At 45.3% G+C, this 15,696-nt stretch overlaps 2 protein-coding genes across 2 annotated transcripts in view; one reads left to right on the top strand and one right to left on the bottom strand.

Annotated features, from left to right (window-relative positions):
- The window catches only part of LOC143788243 (uncharacterized), a 107,218-nt gene that overhangs the window by 74 nt on the left and 91,448 nt on the right, over positions 1-15,696 (top strand). The gene's annotated exons all lie outside the window — the stretch shown is intronic.
- On the bottom strand, positions 158-12,224 carry LOC143788132 (uncharacterized). Its single transcript, XM_077277540.1, has 5 exons — positions 12,142-12,224; positions 9,147-9,310; positions 3,713-3,840; positions 1,504-2,166; positions 158-214 (listed from the first exon to the last, which is right to left on the bottom strand). Exons 1-5 carry the CDS (start codon positions 12,222-12,224, stop codon positions 158-160), a joined length of 1,095 nt encoding a protein of 364 aa, XP_077133655.1.

The following is a 15,696-nucleotide window of genomic DNA, read 5'->3' as shown; positions in this document are numbered from 1 at the left end:
AAGATTATAATCTGCCATACATCTGCCTGGTAGTACACGGTATAACAACGCCCTGTGAAAAATATATGGACAACATCCTAACAATGTGATTATAGAAAAGAGTATGGAAATGAATTCATTGTTACTTACGTTATAACTTATTTCAGTGGATTCTCTGTTATAGTCTGCAGACGATCTGTCCCCGAGACTCTCCGTATATGTTCTGTTTATAATCCTAAATTGTAATGGACATACGTTTATAGCAGTTGTGGTTGTCTTTGGCAGAATAGTTGTTGTAGGCTTAGTACTTGTGGGAGATTGTGTGGTAGTTGGAGGCTGTGTGGTAGTGGGAGGCTGTGTGGTACTGGGAGGCTGTGTGGTAGTTGGAGGCTGTGTGGTAGTGGGAGGCTGTGTGGTACTGGGAGGCTGTGTGGTAGTTGGAGGCTGTGTGGTAGTGGGAGGCTTTGTGGTAGTTGGAGGCTTTGTGGTAGTGGGAGCCTGTGTGGTAGTTGGAGGCTCTGTAGTAGTGGGAGGCTTTGTGGTAGTGGGAGGCTGTGTGGTTGTTGGAGGCTGTGTGGTAGTGGGAGGCTGTGTGGTAGTTGGAGGCTCTGTGATAGTGGGAGGGATTGTGGTAGTGGGAGCCTGTGTGGTAGTTGGAGGCTCTGTAGTAGTGGGAGGCTTTGTGGTAGTGGGAGGCTGTGTGGTTGTTGGAGGCTTTGTGGTAGTGGGAGGCTGTGTGGTAGTGGGAGGCTGTGTGGTAGTTGGAGGCTCTGTGATAGTGGTAGGGATTGTGGTAGTGGGAGGCTGGGTGGTAGTTGGATGTTCTGTGGTAGTGGGATGCTGTGTGGTAGTTGGAGGCTCTGTGGTAGTAGGAGAGATTGTGGTAGTGGGAGGCTGTGTGGTAGTGGGAGGCTGTGTGGTAGTGGGAGGCTGTGTGGTAGTGGGAAGCTTTGTGGTAGTGGGAGGCTGTGTGGTAGTTGGAGGTTGGGTGGTAGTGGGAGGCTGTGTGGTAGTGGGAGCCCCTGTGGTAGTTGGAGCCTGTGTGGTAGTGGGAGGCTGTGTGGTAGTGGGAGGCTGTGTGGTAGTGGGAGCCCCTGTGGTAGTGGGAGCCTGTGTGGTAGTGGGAGGCTCTGTGGTAGTGAAAGGCTCTTTGGTAGTTGGAGGCTGTGTGGTAGTTGGAGCCTGTGTGGTAGTTGGAGGCTGTGTGGTAGTTGGAGGCTGTGTGGTAGTTGGAGGCAGCGTGGTAGTTGGAGGCAGCGTGGTAGTTGGAGGCAGCGTTGTAGTGGGAGGCTGCGTGGTAGTGGGAGGCTGCGTGGTAGTGGGAGGTTGTGTGGTAGTTGGAAGCTTTGTGGTAGTTGGAGGCTGGGTGGTAGTTGGAGGCTGGGTAGTAGTTGGAGGCTCTGTGGTAGTGGGAGGCTCTGTGGTAGTGGGAGGCTCTGTTGTAGTGGGAGCCTGTGTGGTAGTTGGAGGCTGGGTGGTAGTTGGAGGCTGGGTGGTAGTGGGAGGCTGTGTGGTAGTGGGAGCCCCTGTGGTAGTTGGAGCATGTGTGGTAGTGGGAGCATGTGTGGTAGTGGGAGGCTGTGTGGTAGTTGGAGGCTCTGTGGTAGTGGGAGGCTTTGTGGTAGTTGCAGGCTGTGTGGTAGTGGGAGGCTCTGTGGTAGTTGCAGGCTGTGTGGTAGTTGGAGGCTGTGTGGTAGTAGGTGGCTGTGTGGTAGTGGGAGGCTGAGTGGTAGTTGGAGGCTGTGTGGTAGTGGGAGGCTGTGTGGTAGTAGGTGGCTGTGTGGTAGTGGGAGGCTGAGTGGTAGTTGGAGGCTGTGTGGTAGTGGGAGGCTGTGTGGTAGTAGGTGGCTTTGTGGTAGTGGGAGGCTGTGTGGTAGTGGGAGGCTGTGTTGTAATGGGAGGCTGTGTGGTAGTAGGTGGCAGTGTGGTTGTGGGAGGCTGTGTGGTAGTGGGAGGCTGTGTGGTAGTGGGAGGCTGTGTGGTAGTGGGAGGCTGTGTGGTAGTTGGAGGCTGTGTGGTAGGTGGCTGTGTGGTAGTGGGAGGCTGAGTGGTAGTTGGAGGCTGTGTGGTAGTGGGAGGCTGTGTGGTAGTGGGAGGCTGTGTGGTAGTGGGAGGTTGTGTGGTAGTGGGAGCCTCTGTAGTAGTGGGAGGTCGTGTGGTAGTAGGTGGCTGTGTGGTAGTAGGAGGCTGTGTGGTAGTGGGAGGCTGTGTGGTAGTGGGAGGCTGTGTGGTAGTGGGAGGCTGTGTGGTAGTTGGAGGCTGTGTGGTAGGTGGCTGTGTGGTAGTGGGAGGCTGTGTGGTAGTGGGAGGCTGTGTGGTAGTGGGAGGTTGTGTGGTAGTGGGAGCCTCTGTGGTAGTGGGAGGTCGTGTGGTAGTGGGAGGCTGTGTGGTAGTAGGTGGCTGTGTGGTAGTAGGAGGCTGTGTGGTAGTGGGAGGCAGTGTGGTAGTGGGAGGCTGTGTGGTAGTGAGAGGCTGTGTGGTAGTGGGAGGCTGTGTGGTAGCTGGAGGCTGTGTGGTAGTGGGAGGCTGTGTGGTAGTTGGAGGCTGTGTGGTAGTGGGAGGCTGTGTGGTAGTGGGAGGCTGAGTGGTAGTTGGAGGCTGTGTGGTAGTGGGAGGCTGTGTGGTAGTGGGAGGTTTTGTGGTAGTTGGAGGCTGTGTGGTAGTGGGAGGTTGTGTGGTAGTGGGAGCCTCTGTGGTAGTGGGAGGTCGTGTGGTAGTGGGAGGCTGTGTGGTAGTGGGAGGTTGTGTGGTAGTGGGAGGTTGTGTGGTAGTGGGAGGCTGTGTGGTAGTGGGAGGCTGTGTGGTAGTGGGAGGTTGTGTGGTAGTGGGAGGCTGTGTGGTAGTGGGAGGCTGTGTGGTAGTGGGAGGTTGTGTGGTAGTGGGAGGCTGTGTGGTTGTGGGAGCCTCTGTGGTAGTGGGAGGTCGTGTGGTAGTGGGAGGTTGTGTGGTAGTGGGAGGCTGTGTGGTAGTGGGAGGTTGTGTGGTAGTGGGAGGCTGTGTGGTAGTGGGAGGCTGTGTGGTAGTTGGAGGCTGTGTGGTAGTGGGAGGCTTTGTGGTAGTGGGAGGCTGTGTTGTAGTGGTTGCTGGTCCTGTGGTAGTTGGTTCTGTGCTCGGTTCCATCGTGGGTATTGTTGCTTCTGCAAAAATAGAAATATTGAGATTTACAAACTGTTTTGCTCCTTTTGTTATTTGTGGATCTCACTATAAAATCTTCATGAATCTCATCCTGGATTATAGAGAGAATTATACAGATGATTCTTATAGTTACTCACCAGTTGCTGACATGGTCACTATTTATCTGATTGCTGGAGCTATGAGAAGACTTTGTATTGTCTTAGGTTATTTTCACATTGTTTGGACAACACGTTCCTGGCTTTGTTGTGGCTTCTGACCTAAAGCTTGAAATTCGGGATTTGGACAGAACCATGATGAAGCCATTGACTAATGATATGGAGTCACTTTGTTCTCTGACTTTGCTGGACACTGATGTCAGATGCCAGAGAAATTCCGTCTGTCATATTGTGAATGGCTTTGTCGGGGATTCTGCCCAAACCTCATATTTCAGGGCTTCAGTGTGTGGTACAAACGTAATGTGAACCCGGCCTTATAAATCTTGGAGTGATCCACATCACCAACCACATTAATAATCACATTGTAATTTTCTTTATTCATGTGAACATTGAGTTGATTTGGATTCAGTTCGTTTTGTTTTAAAGATTAGACCAGGAATTGCTGTCATAAGATCAGTGATGTGCAGCAGCCTCAGGCCCTGTTCACATTGAGTTTTCTGCACTGCATTTGGTGGTTCCATCTGAATCCTCCTAAAATAGGGTTTAGACTGCCACTCAACATAACCATAGACTGCATTGACACAAACAGAAATTAATTCCTTTAGTTTTTGATGGGTAGAGATTTCGTTTTTGTGCCCAACTGAAATTATGGGACTTTTAGAAATTGTACTCTGTTTATGTTATTGTAGTCCAGATAATTCCGGTACCGGAAAAATCGGTACCGGAGTTATCCGTGTCCGTGTGCTCACGTGGCACATCAGTGTGCCGCCCGTGTGCCGACTGGGTATCACACGGACCGTGCAGGAGACAGCGCTAGAGATAAGCGCTGTCCCCTGCATCTGGTGCTGAAGCCGGAATTCATTCCTTCTTCCCAGCAGCGTTCGCTGGAGAGAAGGAATGAAAAATCATTGTTTTTTAAATTTTTTTTGTGTTTAAAATAAAGATCCTTGTCACCTCCCCCCTTCCACCCCCTGTGCGCCCGCCCGCTGGAAATAAAATACTCACCCGGCTCCTTCGATGCTTCCTCTCAGCGCCGCAGCTTCTTCCTGTATGAGCGGTCACGTGGTACCGCTCATTACAGTGATGAATATGCGGCTCCACCCCTATGTGTGGAATGATTTTTCATTCCTTCTCTCCAGCGAACGCTGCTGGAGAGAAGAAATAAATGGCAGCTTCAGCACCACGCTGGGGGGACAGCGCTTACTGTAGCGCTGTCTCCTGCACGGCACACGGACTGGACACGGACAGCATCCGTGTGCGATACGTGTTTTACACGGACCCATTGACTTTAATGGGTCCGTGTGATCCGTGCGCTCCCACGAACACTGACATGTCTCCGTGTTTTTCAAACGGACACACGGTCCTTGAAAACACGCTGACATGTGCAGAGACACATTGATTTTAATGTGTATACGTGTGTCAGTGTCTCCGGTACGTGAGAAAACTGACACCACACGTACCAGAGCCACTGACTTGTGAAACCGGCCTTAAACCAACAGTAGACAAATAACAGTTAGTAGTAAGCTATGACGGGATCAGAAAACAATGCTTTATCATCATACCGCCGAACAAAAAGTGCAATAAAATGCAATCAAAAAGATGATGTAAATAAAAATGGTACCACTGAAAACATCATCTTATCCCGCAAAAAAACAAGCAATGATACAGCTCCAGCAGCAGAAAAATATTAAAGTTATAGCTCTCAGAATAAAGCGATGCAAAAATTATTATTATTTTTTTTCTATAAAATAGTTTTCATTGTGTAAAAGCGCCAAAACAAAAAATATATAAATGACCCCAAAAAATAAAGCGGTCTTACTAATTTTACCACACATGGAATGGTAAAAAAAAAAGAAAAAAAGAAGCAATTCCTGAACTGCTGGTTTTTCTTCATTGTCTCCCAAAAATCAGAGTAGAAAGCGATTAAAAAATGTCATGTGCCCGAAAATGGTACCAATAAAAACGTCGGCTCGTCCCGCAAAAAAAAACAAGCCCTCACATGACTCTATTGGCCAAAATATGAAAAAATTATAGCTCTCAAAATATGCTGACGCAAAAACTAGTTTTCGCAATAAGAAGCGTCTTTTAATGTGTGAGAGCAGCCGAACACAAAAACCCAATATAAATCTGGTATCGCTGTAATCGCACCGACCCGAAGAGTAAAGTTGTCTAATCTCTTATACCGCACGAGGAACTGCATAAAAAATAAATAAAACCAATTCTTTAAATGCTGTTGATTTTTTCATTCTGCCTCCCCCCTCGGGGCTTTATCTGAATCATGTCACTCAGAGATTTAGATGGAAACCCCAAAGTAAGTGGTCAGCGTAGAGCACCAGATAACTGTGAAATGTTATGTCACTACATCTGTAGATAAATTCCCAAAGGGATATCATTTCCAAAATGTGGTCACTTCAGGGGATTCTGCTTTTCTAGCACATAGGGGCTCTTTATATGGAATCCGCAAACTAGTCTAGGAAAATTTGTGCTCCAAAAGGCAAATAGCGTTCTGTTCCTCCCAAGTCACCCCGTATCGCAAAGTAGTACTGTACAGCCACATATGGGGTATTTCAACATTCAGCAGAAATTGTGGGATACATTTTGGTGCCATTTTTACCAATTTCCTAGTGTGATAATGTAAAACTTGGAACTCACACACAATCTTGGTTGTAAAAATGTAAATTATTTTTTCTTCACTGCCCAATGGTATAAAAGTCTGCGATACACCTATGATGTCAATATAATCACTGCACCTAGATGAATACATTAAGAGGTTTAATTGGTAAAATGGGGTCACCTATGGGGGGGTTCTGCTATTCTGGCACCTCAGGGGCTCTGCCAATGTAACATGGCACCCTGAAACAAGTGCAGCAAAATCTGCACTGTAATATGGCGCTACTTCTTTTCTGAGCTTTGCACTGTGCCTCAAAAGTAGTTTTCGACTACATATGGGGTATCGGTAAACTCGGAAAAATTGCACAACAAACTTTGAGGTCCATTTTTCCTTTTACCCTTATGAAAATGCAAAATATGGAGCTAAAAAAAGTTTTTTGCGAGAAAAATGTGATTTTATTTTTATTTCTACGGCTTAACGTTATAAACTTCTGTGAAGCACCTGTGGGATCAACGTGCTCAATACACATCTGGATAAGTTCCCTCAGGGGCCTAGTTTCAAAAATGGGGTCACTTGTTGGGGGTTTCCACTGTTTAGGTACATCAGGGGCTCTCCAAACGCGACATGGCAACCACTAATTATTCCAGCATATTTTAGATTCATAAAGTCAAATGGCGCTCCTTCCCTTCCAAGCCCTGCTGTGCACGCAAACAGTTGTTTTCCTCCACATATTAGGTATCTGCACTCTCAGGAGAAATTGCATAACAAAATGTATGGTCTATTTTCTCTTGTGACCCTTTCAAAAGTAAAAAAACAATAGGTATAAAGGGAAATTTTTGTGAAATAAAAGTAAATGTTTATTTTTTTCTTCCCATTCCAAAAATTTCTGTGAAGCACCTGAAGGGTTAATAAACTTCATGAATGTTGTTTTGAGCACATTGAGGGGTTCAGTTTTTAGAATGGTGTCATATTGGGTATTTTCTCTCATATAGGCCCCTTAAAGTCACTTCAAATTTTAGGTGGTCCCTAAAAAAAATGGTTTTGCAAATTTTGTTGTAAAAATGAGAAGTCGCTGGTCAACTTTTAGCCCTTATAACTTCCTAACAAAAAAATTGTGCTGATGTAATGTAGACATGTGGGAAATGTTATTTAATAACTATTTTGTGAGATATGACTCTCTGATTTAAGGCATAAAAATTAAAATTTTGAAAATTGCAAAATTTTCAAAATTTTCATCAAATTTCTTTTTTTTTTCCCCAAATAAACGTAAGTCATATCAAAGAAATTTTACAACTAACATGAAGTACAATATGTCAATCTCAGAATCACCGGGATCCATTGAAGAGTTATGACCTCATAAAGTGACAGTGGTCAGAATTGTAAAAATTGGCCTGGTCAGGAAGGTGAAAACAGGCTTCGGGGTGAAGGGGTTAAGTAAAACTGCTTTGTTTTTGATGCTTCTTGGTTTTTTGCTTTGAAAAAACTTTATTGCTATACTTAGGTGCCGATAACATGAGTTGGTCATGCGTTTCTGCCGCAGAAACTCACTAAAAACGCATAGGCATTTTTGTTGCTGCAGATGTTTCTGCATCTAATAAATGTCTTTGGGAAAAATCCGCACAGAAAACTCAGCATACCCGCAAGAAAAATTGGCAGTCTGCAGATTTGAAAAATACACCACAGGGAAGTTTATGCAGCGTTAAAAAGAAGCACAGTGGCCTAGAGATTTCTATAAATCATATCCACTTTGCTAGAACTGTAAGATGCTGCATTTTTTACTCAGCAAAAACATGCAGCTTGAAAACTCACTAAAAGCTCATGGTGGGAGCCTAGCTTTTAACCCCTTAGTGACAGAGCTAAATTTTAAAAATCTGACCTGTGTCACTTTATGTGGTAATAACTCAGGAACGCTTTGACAAATCCCAGTGATTTTGAGAGTGTTTTTTCGTGACACATTATACTTTATGATAATGGTAAATTTAGGTGCATATGTGTTGTGTTTATTTATAAAACATATCACAAATTTGACAAAAATGTAAAAAAATTGCAATTTTCAAAGTTTGAATGATTATCCCTTTAATTTAGATGGTCATACCATAGAAAAATATTAATAAATAACATTTCCCGCATGTTTGCTTTACATCAGTATCATTTGTAAAATGTAATTTTATTTTGTTAGTATTTTAGGAGGTTTAAAAATGTAGCTGTAATTTTTCATTTTTTCATGGAAATTTGCAAAATTATTTTTTTTAGGAACCTATCTAGGTTTAAAGTGACTTTAGAGGTCCTATATATAGGAAATCCCCCCAAACTGATACCATTTTAAAACCAGCACCCCTTGACATATTGAAAACTGTTGTCGGGTAGTTTATTAACCCTTCAGGTGCTTTTCAGGAATTAATGCAAAGTGACATGACAGGAATGAAAAAGTTGATCATTACCACCTAAATGTCGCTGACTTTTGAACAGGCCAGTGTAGCCGGCAGACTCTAAGGCCGCTATTTGGCCGTGAAGTGCCATAGCAAACATCAGGACAACACAATCATGATCTCAGGGGGCCCATGGGGATAAAGAGGAAGCCCCCACACTCTGTTAACCATTTATATGATATAGTCATTATTGACAGCAGCATCTAAGGGGTTAACCTGATATGGACGGTGCCAACACTGATTGTGTCTGATGCAGCAAGTTGCCAGCTATAGTGTAGTGTCAGCTGCTCCATTGTCACCTGTATGGGGATGATACTCTCTTATATCTCAGGTCAGTTAAACGACATATTGACGGTCATTAAGGGGTTAAGCTGAGTTTTTGGAGCAGTAACTCTCCAAAAAAACGGAATAAAAAAAACTAGCGTTTTGTTTGGAGATTGAGGCAGGAGACACACGATTGTATCACATCTGATGTGAGAGCATCGGATACAATATACCGTACTAATAACACTGGCTCAACTCTGCTGCGAGCGGGAGCCGAGTGTCAGTGCTGTGTGCTCCGATCCTATGGCATGACAGGATCAGAGCATGGCTGCAGTAGAGACGGAGGAAATGGCATGGCAGCATAGGAGATGGAGTAATTGATTTCTCCGTCTACTCCGTAGCTGTGATAGTATTCTCTCTCGCGAGAGGATCGGAGCACAAAGCACTGACACTCAGCTCCCACTCACAGAACCTGGTCTATATTTATTGGGGGTCTGGTGTGGGGTCTGTTTTTGCTTTTGGAGTTCAGTTGTGAGTGTGACATGGTTCTGAATAATCCCAGTGTAGACTTACCTCTAGACCGAATACTCTGGGGATCAATCTGTAAATCATCAATGGTGTTCGGTGGGGTCGTCTGTGCCAGTTCTGCAGCGACTTTTTCCACCATTTCTCTGGAGGTCGGGGTTACTGTGGCATTTTCAAATTCTGCATCCATGGAGGGAACTAAGGAACCGCTCCTGCAGAAAAGATCCAAAAGAGTCAGGTTAGAAGTGTGAAGCATCCAGTGTATTGTACATGACAGCAGAATGGGGGATGTAGGTGACGATTATTCCAGGAGAAAGTCTCTCCTACACCAAAACCTACATATTCTACATTGCAGATTTGCACCTGCACATTTATTCACTTATTTAGGACTAAAATAGTTTCTTTGTATCCCTCCTCCACCAGCTGTCCTCACACCCATCAATCTTCCATGAACTAGACATTTTCCTGTGACTATTCCTATTGCAGAGCTGCAGTCTGTTTTACCTGAGGACAAGAAGTTGCAGCCATATTTGTTCTTTTTGGTGGCTATCGATGGTAATTCTGACACCTGCTCACTGATATACAAGTGTATATTAAGTCTTACAGTCCCCTTTATGGTATGACTGTATGATTCAGAGGGAGTTACAGGAAAAGCCAAAGAAAAGTGACCAGTGGTTTATTTAATGTTCTGCAGTTATATGAAGCCGCTGCACACGCTCAACCACCGCTCATTATAATCCAGCCGCTCTCCTGACCCGAACATGACAGCTTGTATTTCTATGCCGGTCTCACACTAGAATCAGGAGAGCGCCTTCCAGGCCGGGCATTGCTGTGCGATCATCTCTGTGTTATACAGCCGTCTGACTGCGCCAAAACCAGGAGTGGAACAATCAGAGGAAAAGTACAATAGAAACTCATCAACAATTCTGCAATTTTCATCCACTCCTGATTTTGGCTTACAAATACTGATGTAATATACTGACCAAATACTGAACATGTGAATGTGGCCTTAGACTACATTCCCACCATGAGCTTTTGGTGCGTTTTTGACGCTGCAGAATTTCAGAACTATTTCTGCACCTATTATTTAAGTTAGATTACTTGTGGCTTTTCATTGCATTTTTATCGCTTTTTTTGACGCTGCATTTTTGTCTCTTTTTGAAGTGTGATGCTTTAAAGGTAAGGTACCGCGTTTGTAGATCATTAATAAATCACTGTAATGTAGCATAACATGCTGCTATAACCAAGTTTTAAATGCATGTGAAACAGATTTCGTGTGTTATATGTGTTTAAAGAAGGAACTGGGGGCTGACATCTTGGTTTTGCAGCAGTAGCAGGGCACTAACAGTGTCATTTTACAGCACCCCATGGACATAGGAGATAATAGACCGACGCTGACCCTATCTTTAACATTGGAGAGGTGTTAGCAGTGAGCTGGGCACGCCTCTGTGGGCTGCACAACTCACTGCTGTAGGTGTGACTAGCAGCCATTTTATTATAGCCCAGTGCTCTCTGCCCAGCTCCACTTACTCTCTATCACAGGAGCTCCATTCACTCCATTAAGCTGCATTCCCAGCCTGCAGAGAGGTGACACCTGACACCTCTCTCTGCCATACAATGTATCTCTCCCCTCCCTCCACAATGCCTGGCCATTCACTGCAGACCTGGAGCTCCTTCTTATCTTACTGAGGGATGAGTCACAGACAGCTCTGCACAGACAATGCTGCTCCATACACATCACATAAACTAACTGTGCTTCTGATGCACTAACTGCTGGTGATAGCAGATCACAGGTCAGTCACACACAAAATGGCTCTGCCCTGTGATGCTGCTCTTCATTCTGCCCCAGGGATATTAGACCACCCAAAAGGAGAGGGAAATGCTGATGTCAGCAGTTACTGCCCAGATTTTCCAGCTAACAGTAAAGCTGGTAAGTCTCACTATAGCTGCTTGAGGTCTAAAACGGAAAATGCTCCCCCTAGTGGTCAATATATATATTTGTAAGAAAATATATAATATTTTTCATATAGAAATGTTTGCAAACAGTGCAAACATTGCATTAATACATTTTATTTACTATTTTAAGCTTAATTTCACAAAAAACAAACTACAAGAAAACTGGTGGCACCTTCCCTTTAAGTAAAGCTGTTTTTGATGCTTCCTGGTATTTGGCTTTGACAAAACTTTATTGATATACAAAGATGCGGATAACATGCGTTTTTTATGTGTTTCTGCAGCGGAAACAGATTAAAACCTATGTGCATTTCTTACTTTTGTGGGGCTGCATTATATCCTGTGGAGGGGCTGCATTATACCCTATGAGGGTGGCTGCATTATACCCTATGAGAGGGGCTACATTATACCCCATGAGGGGGGCTGCATTATACCCTATGAGTGGGACTGCATTACACTCTGAGGGGGCTACATTATATTCTGTGAGGGGGCGGCGGCATTATACCCTATGGGGGATTACATTATATTCTATGGGGGGCTGCATTATACCTTATGAGGAGGTTGCATTATACTCTGAGGGGGCTACATTATATTCTGGGGAGTTGCATTATACTATATTAGGGGGCTACATTATACTATGAGGGGACTACATTATATTCTATGGGTGGACTGCATTATATTCTATGAAGGGGCTACATTATATTCTATGAGGGGGGCTACATTATATTCTATGAGGGGGCTGCATTATATTATATGAAGGCTTCATTATATTCTGTGAGGAGGCTACTTTATATTCTATGAGGGGGCTGCCCCAACCCCTGTTACATAATTAAGACATGTACTACCTTATTATACCCTGATATGAGCATGATTTACAGCACAATTGCTGGTCTTGTATTTATTTCTATGTAGCTACATAGTTGGCCCCAAGAATGATTTTCTCTGGTGGACCCAAGGTGCTCCAGTCCGACACTGATTCAATTGGAATCACAGGTGTCCAGTTTATTTAAAGCACCACTTCAGCTTTTGTTTTTTCACCGCTGGAATGGTGCTTTAAATGTAATTCTCCTGCTCTCTGTCTCTTACTCACCTGCCGCCGCCTTCATCCTTTTCCAGTGTAGCTCCCGTCTGTTTCTGACAAAAAGTGACCTGCTGGCAGCTCCAGTGTTTCATGGATTGGCGTAGAGGTCACTTTTCAATACATCTCTATGACAGCCTCTCTCTGGTCTCTTTCTGGCTCTCATAGACTTACACCATGTTCCAAATTATTATGCAAATTGGATTTAAAGGGAATCTGTGACCCCAAAATTGGCCTATCAACTAAGCCCACCCGCATCAGGGGCTTATCTACAGCATTCTGTAATGCTGCAGATAAGCCCCCGATGTATCCTGAAAGATAAGAAAAACTGGTATATTATACTCACCCAGGGGCGGTCCTGATTCTGTCCGGGTCCTATGGGAGTCGCGTTCCGGGTCCGGCGCCTCCTATCTTCATACGATGTCGTCCTCTTCTTTTCTTCCTGCCGCGGCTCCTGCGCAGGCGTACTTTGTCTGCCCTGTTGAGGGCAGAACAAAGTACTGCAGTGCGCAGGCGCCAGGAAAGGTCAGGGAGGCCCGGCGCCTGTGCACTGCAGTACTTTACGCTGCCCTCAACAGGGCAGACAAAGTACGCATGCGCAGGAGTCGCGGCAGGAAGACAAGAAGAGGACGTCATCGCATGAAGATGGGAGACGCCGGACCCGGACCGCGACATCCATCGGACCCGTACCAAACCTGGACTGCCCCTGGGTGAGTATAATATAACCTGTTTTTCTTATCTTTCAGGATACATCGCAGGCTTATCTGCAGCATTACAGAATAGTAACATAGTAACATAGTTAGTAAGGCCGAAAAAAGACATTTGTCCATCCAGTTCAGCCTATATTCCATCATAATAAATCCCCAGATCTACGTCCTTCTACAGAACCTAATAATTGTATGATACAATATTGTTCTGCTCCAGGAAGACATCCAGGCTTCTCTTGAACCCCTTGACTGAGTTCGCCATCACCACCTCCTCAGGCAAGCAATTCCAGATTCTCACCGCCCTAAGGCCGGCGTCACACTGGCGTTTTAAACGGCCGAGTGCAATGCGATAAAAAATCGCATTGCACTCGGACCAATGTTCAGCTATGGGGCAGCTCCCAGCAGCCGACTTTTTGTCGGCCGTTTTCTTCGGTCCGAGACAATCGCAGCATGCTGCGATTGTCTCGGACCGAGGAAAACTCTGGGCTCACTCGCACCCATATAAGCCTATGGGTGCGAGTGAGACAGCGCACACCACTCAGATATCATCCGAGTGCTGTGCGTTAAAAGCGGACCCCAGCAATGGAGGAGATGGAGAAATTCATTTCTCCGCCTCCTCCGCAGCGGTGCTCCGATCCTCCCTGTGCAAGAGAATCGGAGCACAGACGCATGACACTCGGCTCCTGCTCTGCGGCGAGCAGGAGCCGAGTGTCATTAGCATATCGCATCCGATGCTCTCGCATCGGATGCAATACGCCAGTGTGACGCCGGCCTAACAGTAAAGAATCCTCTTCTATGTTGGTGGAAAAACCTTCTATCCTCCAGACGCAAAGAATGCCCCCTTGTGCCCGTCACCTTCCTTGGTATTAACAGATCCTCAGCGAGATATTTGTATTGTCCCCTTATATACTTATACATGGTTATTAGATCGCCCCTCAGTCGTCTTTTTTCTAGACTAAATAATCCTAATTTCGCTAATCTATCTGGGTATTGTAGTTCTCCCATCCCCTTTATTAATTTTGTTGCCCTCCTTTGTACTCTCTCTAGTTCCATTATATTCCAGAATGCTGTAGATAAGGGGGGGCGTTTATACCGTTCTGCGTTTGGTAAAATGGATAAAGCAGTTTTATTCGTCGGGTCAGTACGATTACAGCGATACCTCATTTATATCATTTTTCTATGTTTTGGCGCTTTTATACGATAAAAACTATTTTATAGAAAAAAGAATTATTTTTGCATCGCTTTATTCTGAGGACTATAACTTTTTTATTTTTTCGCTGATGACACTGTATGGCAGCTCGTTTTTTGCGGGACAAGATGATGTTTTCAGAAGTACCATGGTTATTTATATCTGTGTTTTTGATCGCGTGCTATTCCACTTTTTGTTCGGCAGTATGATAATAAAGCGTTGTTTTTTGCCTCGTTTTTTTTTGTTTTTTTTTTACTGTGTTCACTGAAGGGGTTAACTAGTGGGTCAGTTTTATAGGTCGCGTTGTTATGGAAGCGGCGATACTAAATATGTGTACTTTTATTGTTTTTTTTAATTTAGATAAAGGAATGTATTTATGGGAGCAATATTTTTTTTTTCTTTATTTAGGAATTTTTTTTTTTTTTCACATCTAAATATTTTTTTTTTACTTTATAATATTGCTCGAGGGGGGGCATCATGTTATAAGGTCAGATCGCTGATCTGACACTTTGCAGAGCACTGAGCACATGCAGGGCTGCAGGCTTACCAGCGCTTGCTCTGAGCAGGTGCAGCGCCCCAGAGTCCTGGTCGTTGCAGTAACGTCATTCTTCCACCAGGGGGAGTAATGTTACGTCTGATGGCACTAAAGGAGTTCACCTTGCCAGGTATCACAAGACACACACTACACTTCACACTCCAGTCCACCAGGGGGAGCCTTGCTCCTATCTATTAGGGCACTCCTCACAGTAGGGTAAAACTGGTGGGTTGGATAGGAAGTGAATCAGAAGCAGGCTGGGCTCTGCCCAGGTAACATCAAGTCAGAGAGAAGCTGAATGGGCTCGGCCCAGGAAAGACCTGTCAGGCAGACAGGGGGAAAGGAAGAACATCTGAGCTGCAGACAGAGGGCCCTTGTCAGGGGTGGGATCCTGACAGAGGCCTAGCACGAGACAGAAAGACATGGAGCTGCGCCTGCCCCACGTGCGGCAGCATCCTAAGAAAGGACAAGAAAGGAATTGTATTGTGGAGAGTGAGAAACGAAGTCACAGCACAAGGAGACCACACCAGGAGGAGTTCTGTCCTGTAGAGGCTGCCTCCTTCTGAGGCGCGTAGCCAGTGGCCGGAACACCGAGGGAGTAATTGACTCTACGCTTTACTTCAGAGACCGGCGGGACAGTCTATTCCAAGTTGGCTGCCTGACCTTAAATACCTAAGAAGACACGGTGGCAAATTGTGGGGGTCGAGGCATCTCTAGGGTCCCTATAAACAAGCCTCAGGCCATCCCAGTTATACGGGTTTGTCCTATCCACACCATCTGGGGGACAGAGAGGAAGAAATCACATCTAGAACATCTACAAAGGTTGTGAGGACTATCCCGTGGTGCTCAGCAGGGAAGTACTACAACACACAGGCGCTAGTAGGAAGGCTACTGATTTACACCTGGATAAGGGAACTCTGGATTTGCCTTCGGACCGGCCGAACTCTGCCTGCCCTGTGGTCGGTACTCTGGACTGTGGATGCTGAAGTCTTCAGTAAAGGTAAAGAGACTGTAACCTTTGTGTCCTCGTTATTCATTGCGCCTTACATCGTTCACCATCACCATCTACACTTCTGGGAAGCCCTGGGGATACACTTCACCTGTGGGAAGGTATACCATCTAGCTGCCATTCCATC

This window comes from Ranitomeya variabilis, chromosome 8 (assembly GCF_051348905.1).
Source record: "Ranitomeya variabilis isolate aRanVar5 chromosome 8, aRanVar5.hap1, whole genome shotgun sequence".
Classification (NCBI taxonomy): Eukaryota; Metazoa; Chordata; class Amphibia; order Anura; family Dendrobatidae; genus Ranitomeya; species Ranitomeya variabilis.
Note: the sequence above shows the minus strand (reverse complement) of the source record. Positions and strands in the feature narration are given on the sequence as shown.

What these genes read in the sequence shown, in the direction of transcription:
- LOC143788132 (XM_077277540.1), bottom strand. Translation starts at nt 12,224, where the DNA reads ATGAAACACTGGAGCTGCCAGCAGGTCACTTTTTGTCAGAAACAGACG. An exon ending in AAGGATGAAGGCGGCGGCAG is followed by an intron (nt 9,311 to 12,141) that starts GTGAGTAAGAGA and finishes TCTTTTCTGCAG; the next exon opens with GAGCGGTTCCTTAGTTCCCT. An exon ending in CCAGAGTATTCGGTCTAGAG is followed by an intron (nt 3,841 to 9,146) that starts GTAAGTCTACAC and finishes GTGTCAATGCAG; the next exon opens with TCTATGGTTATGTTGAGTGG.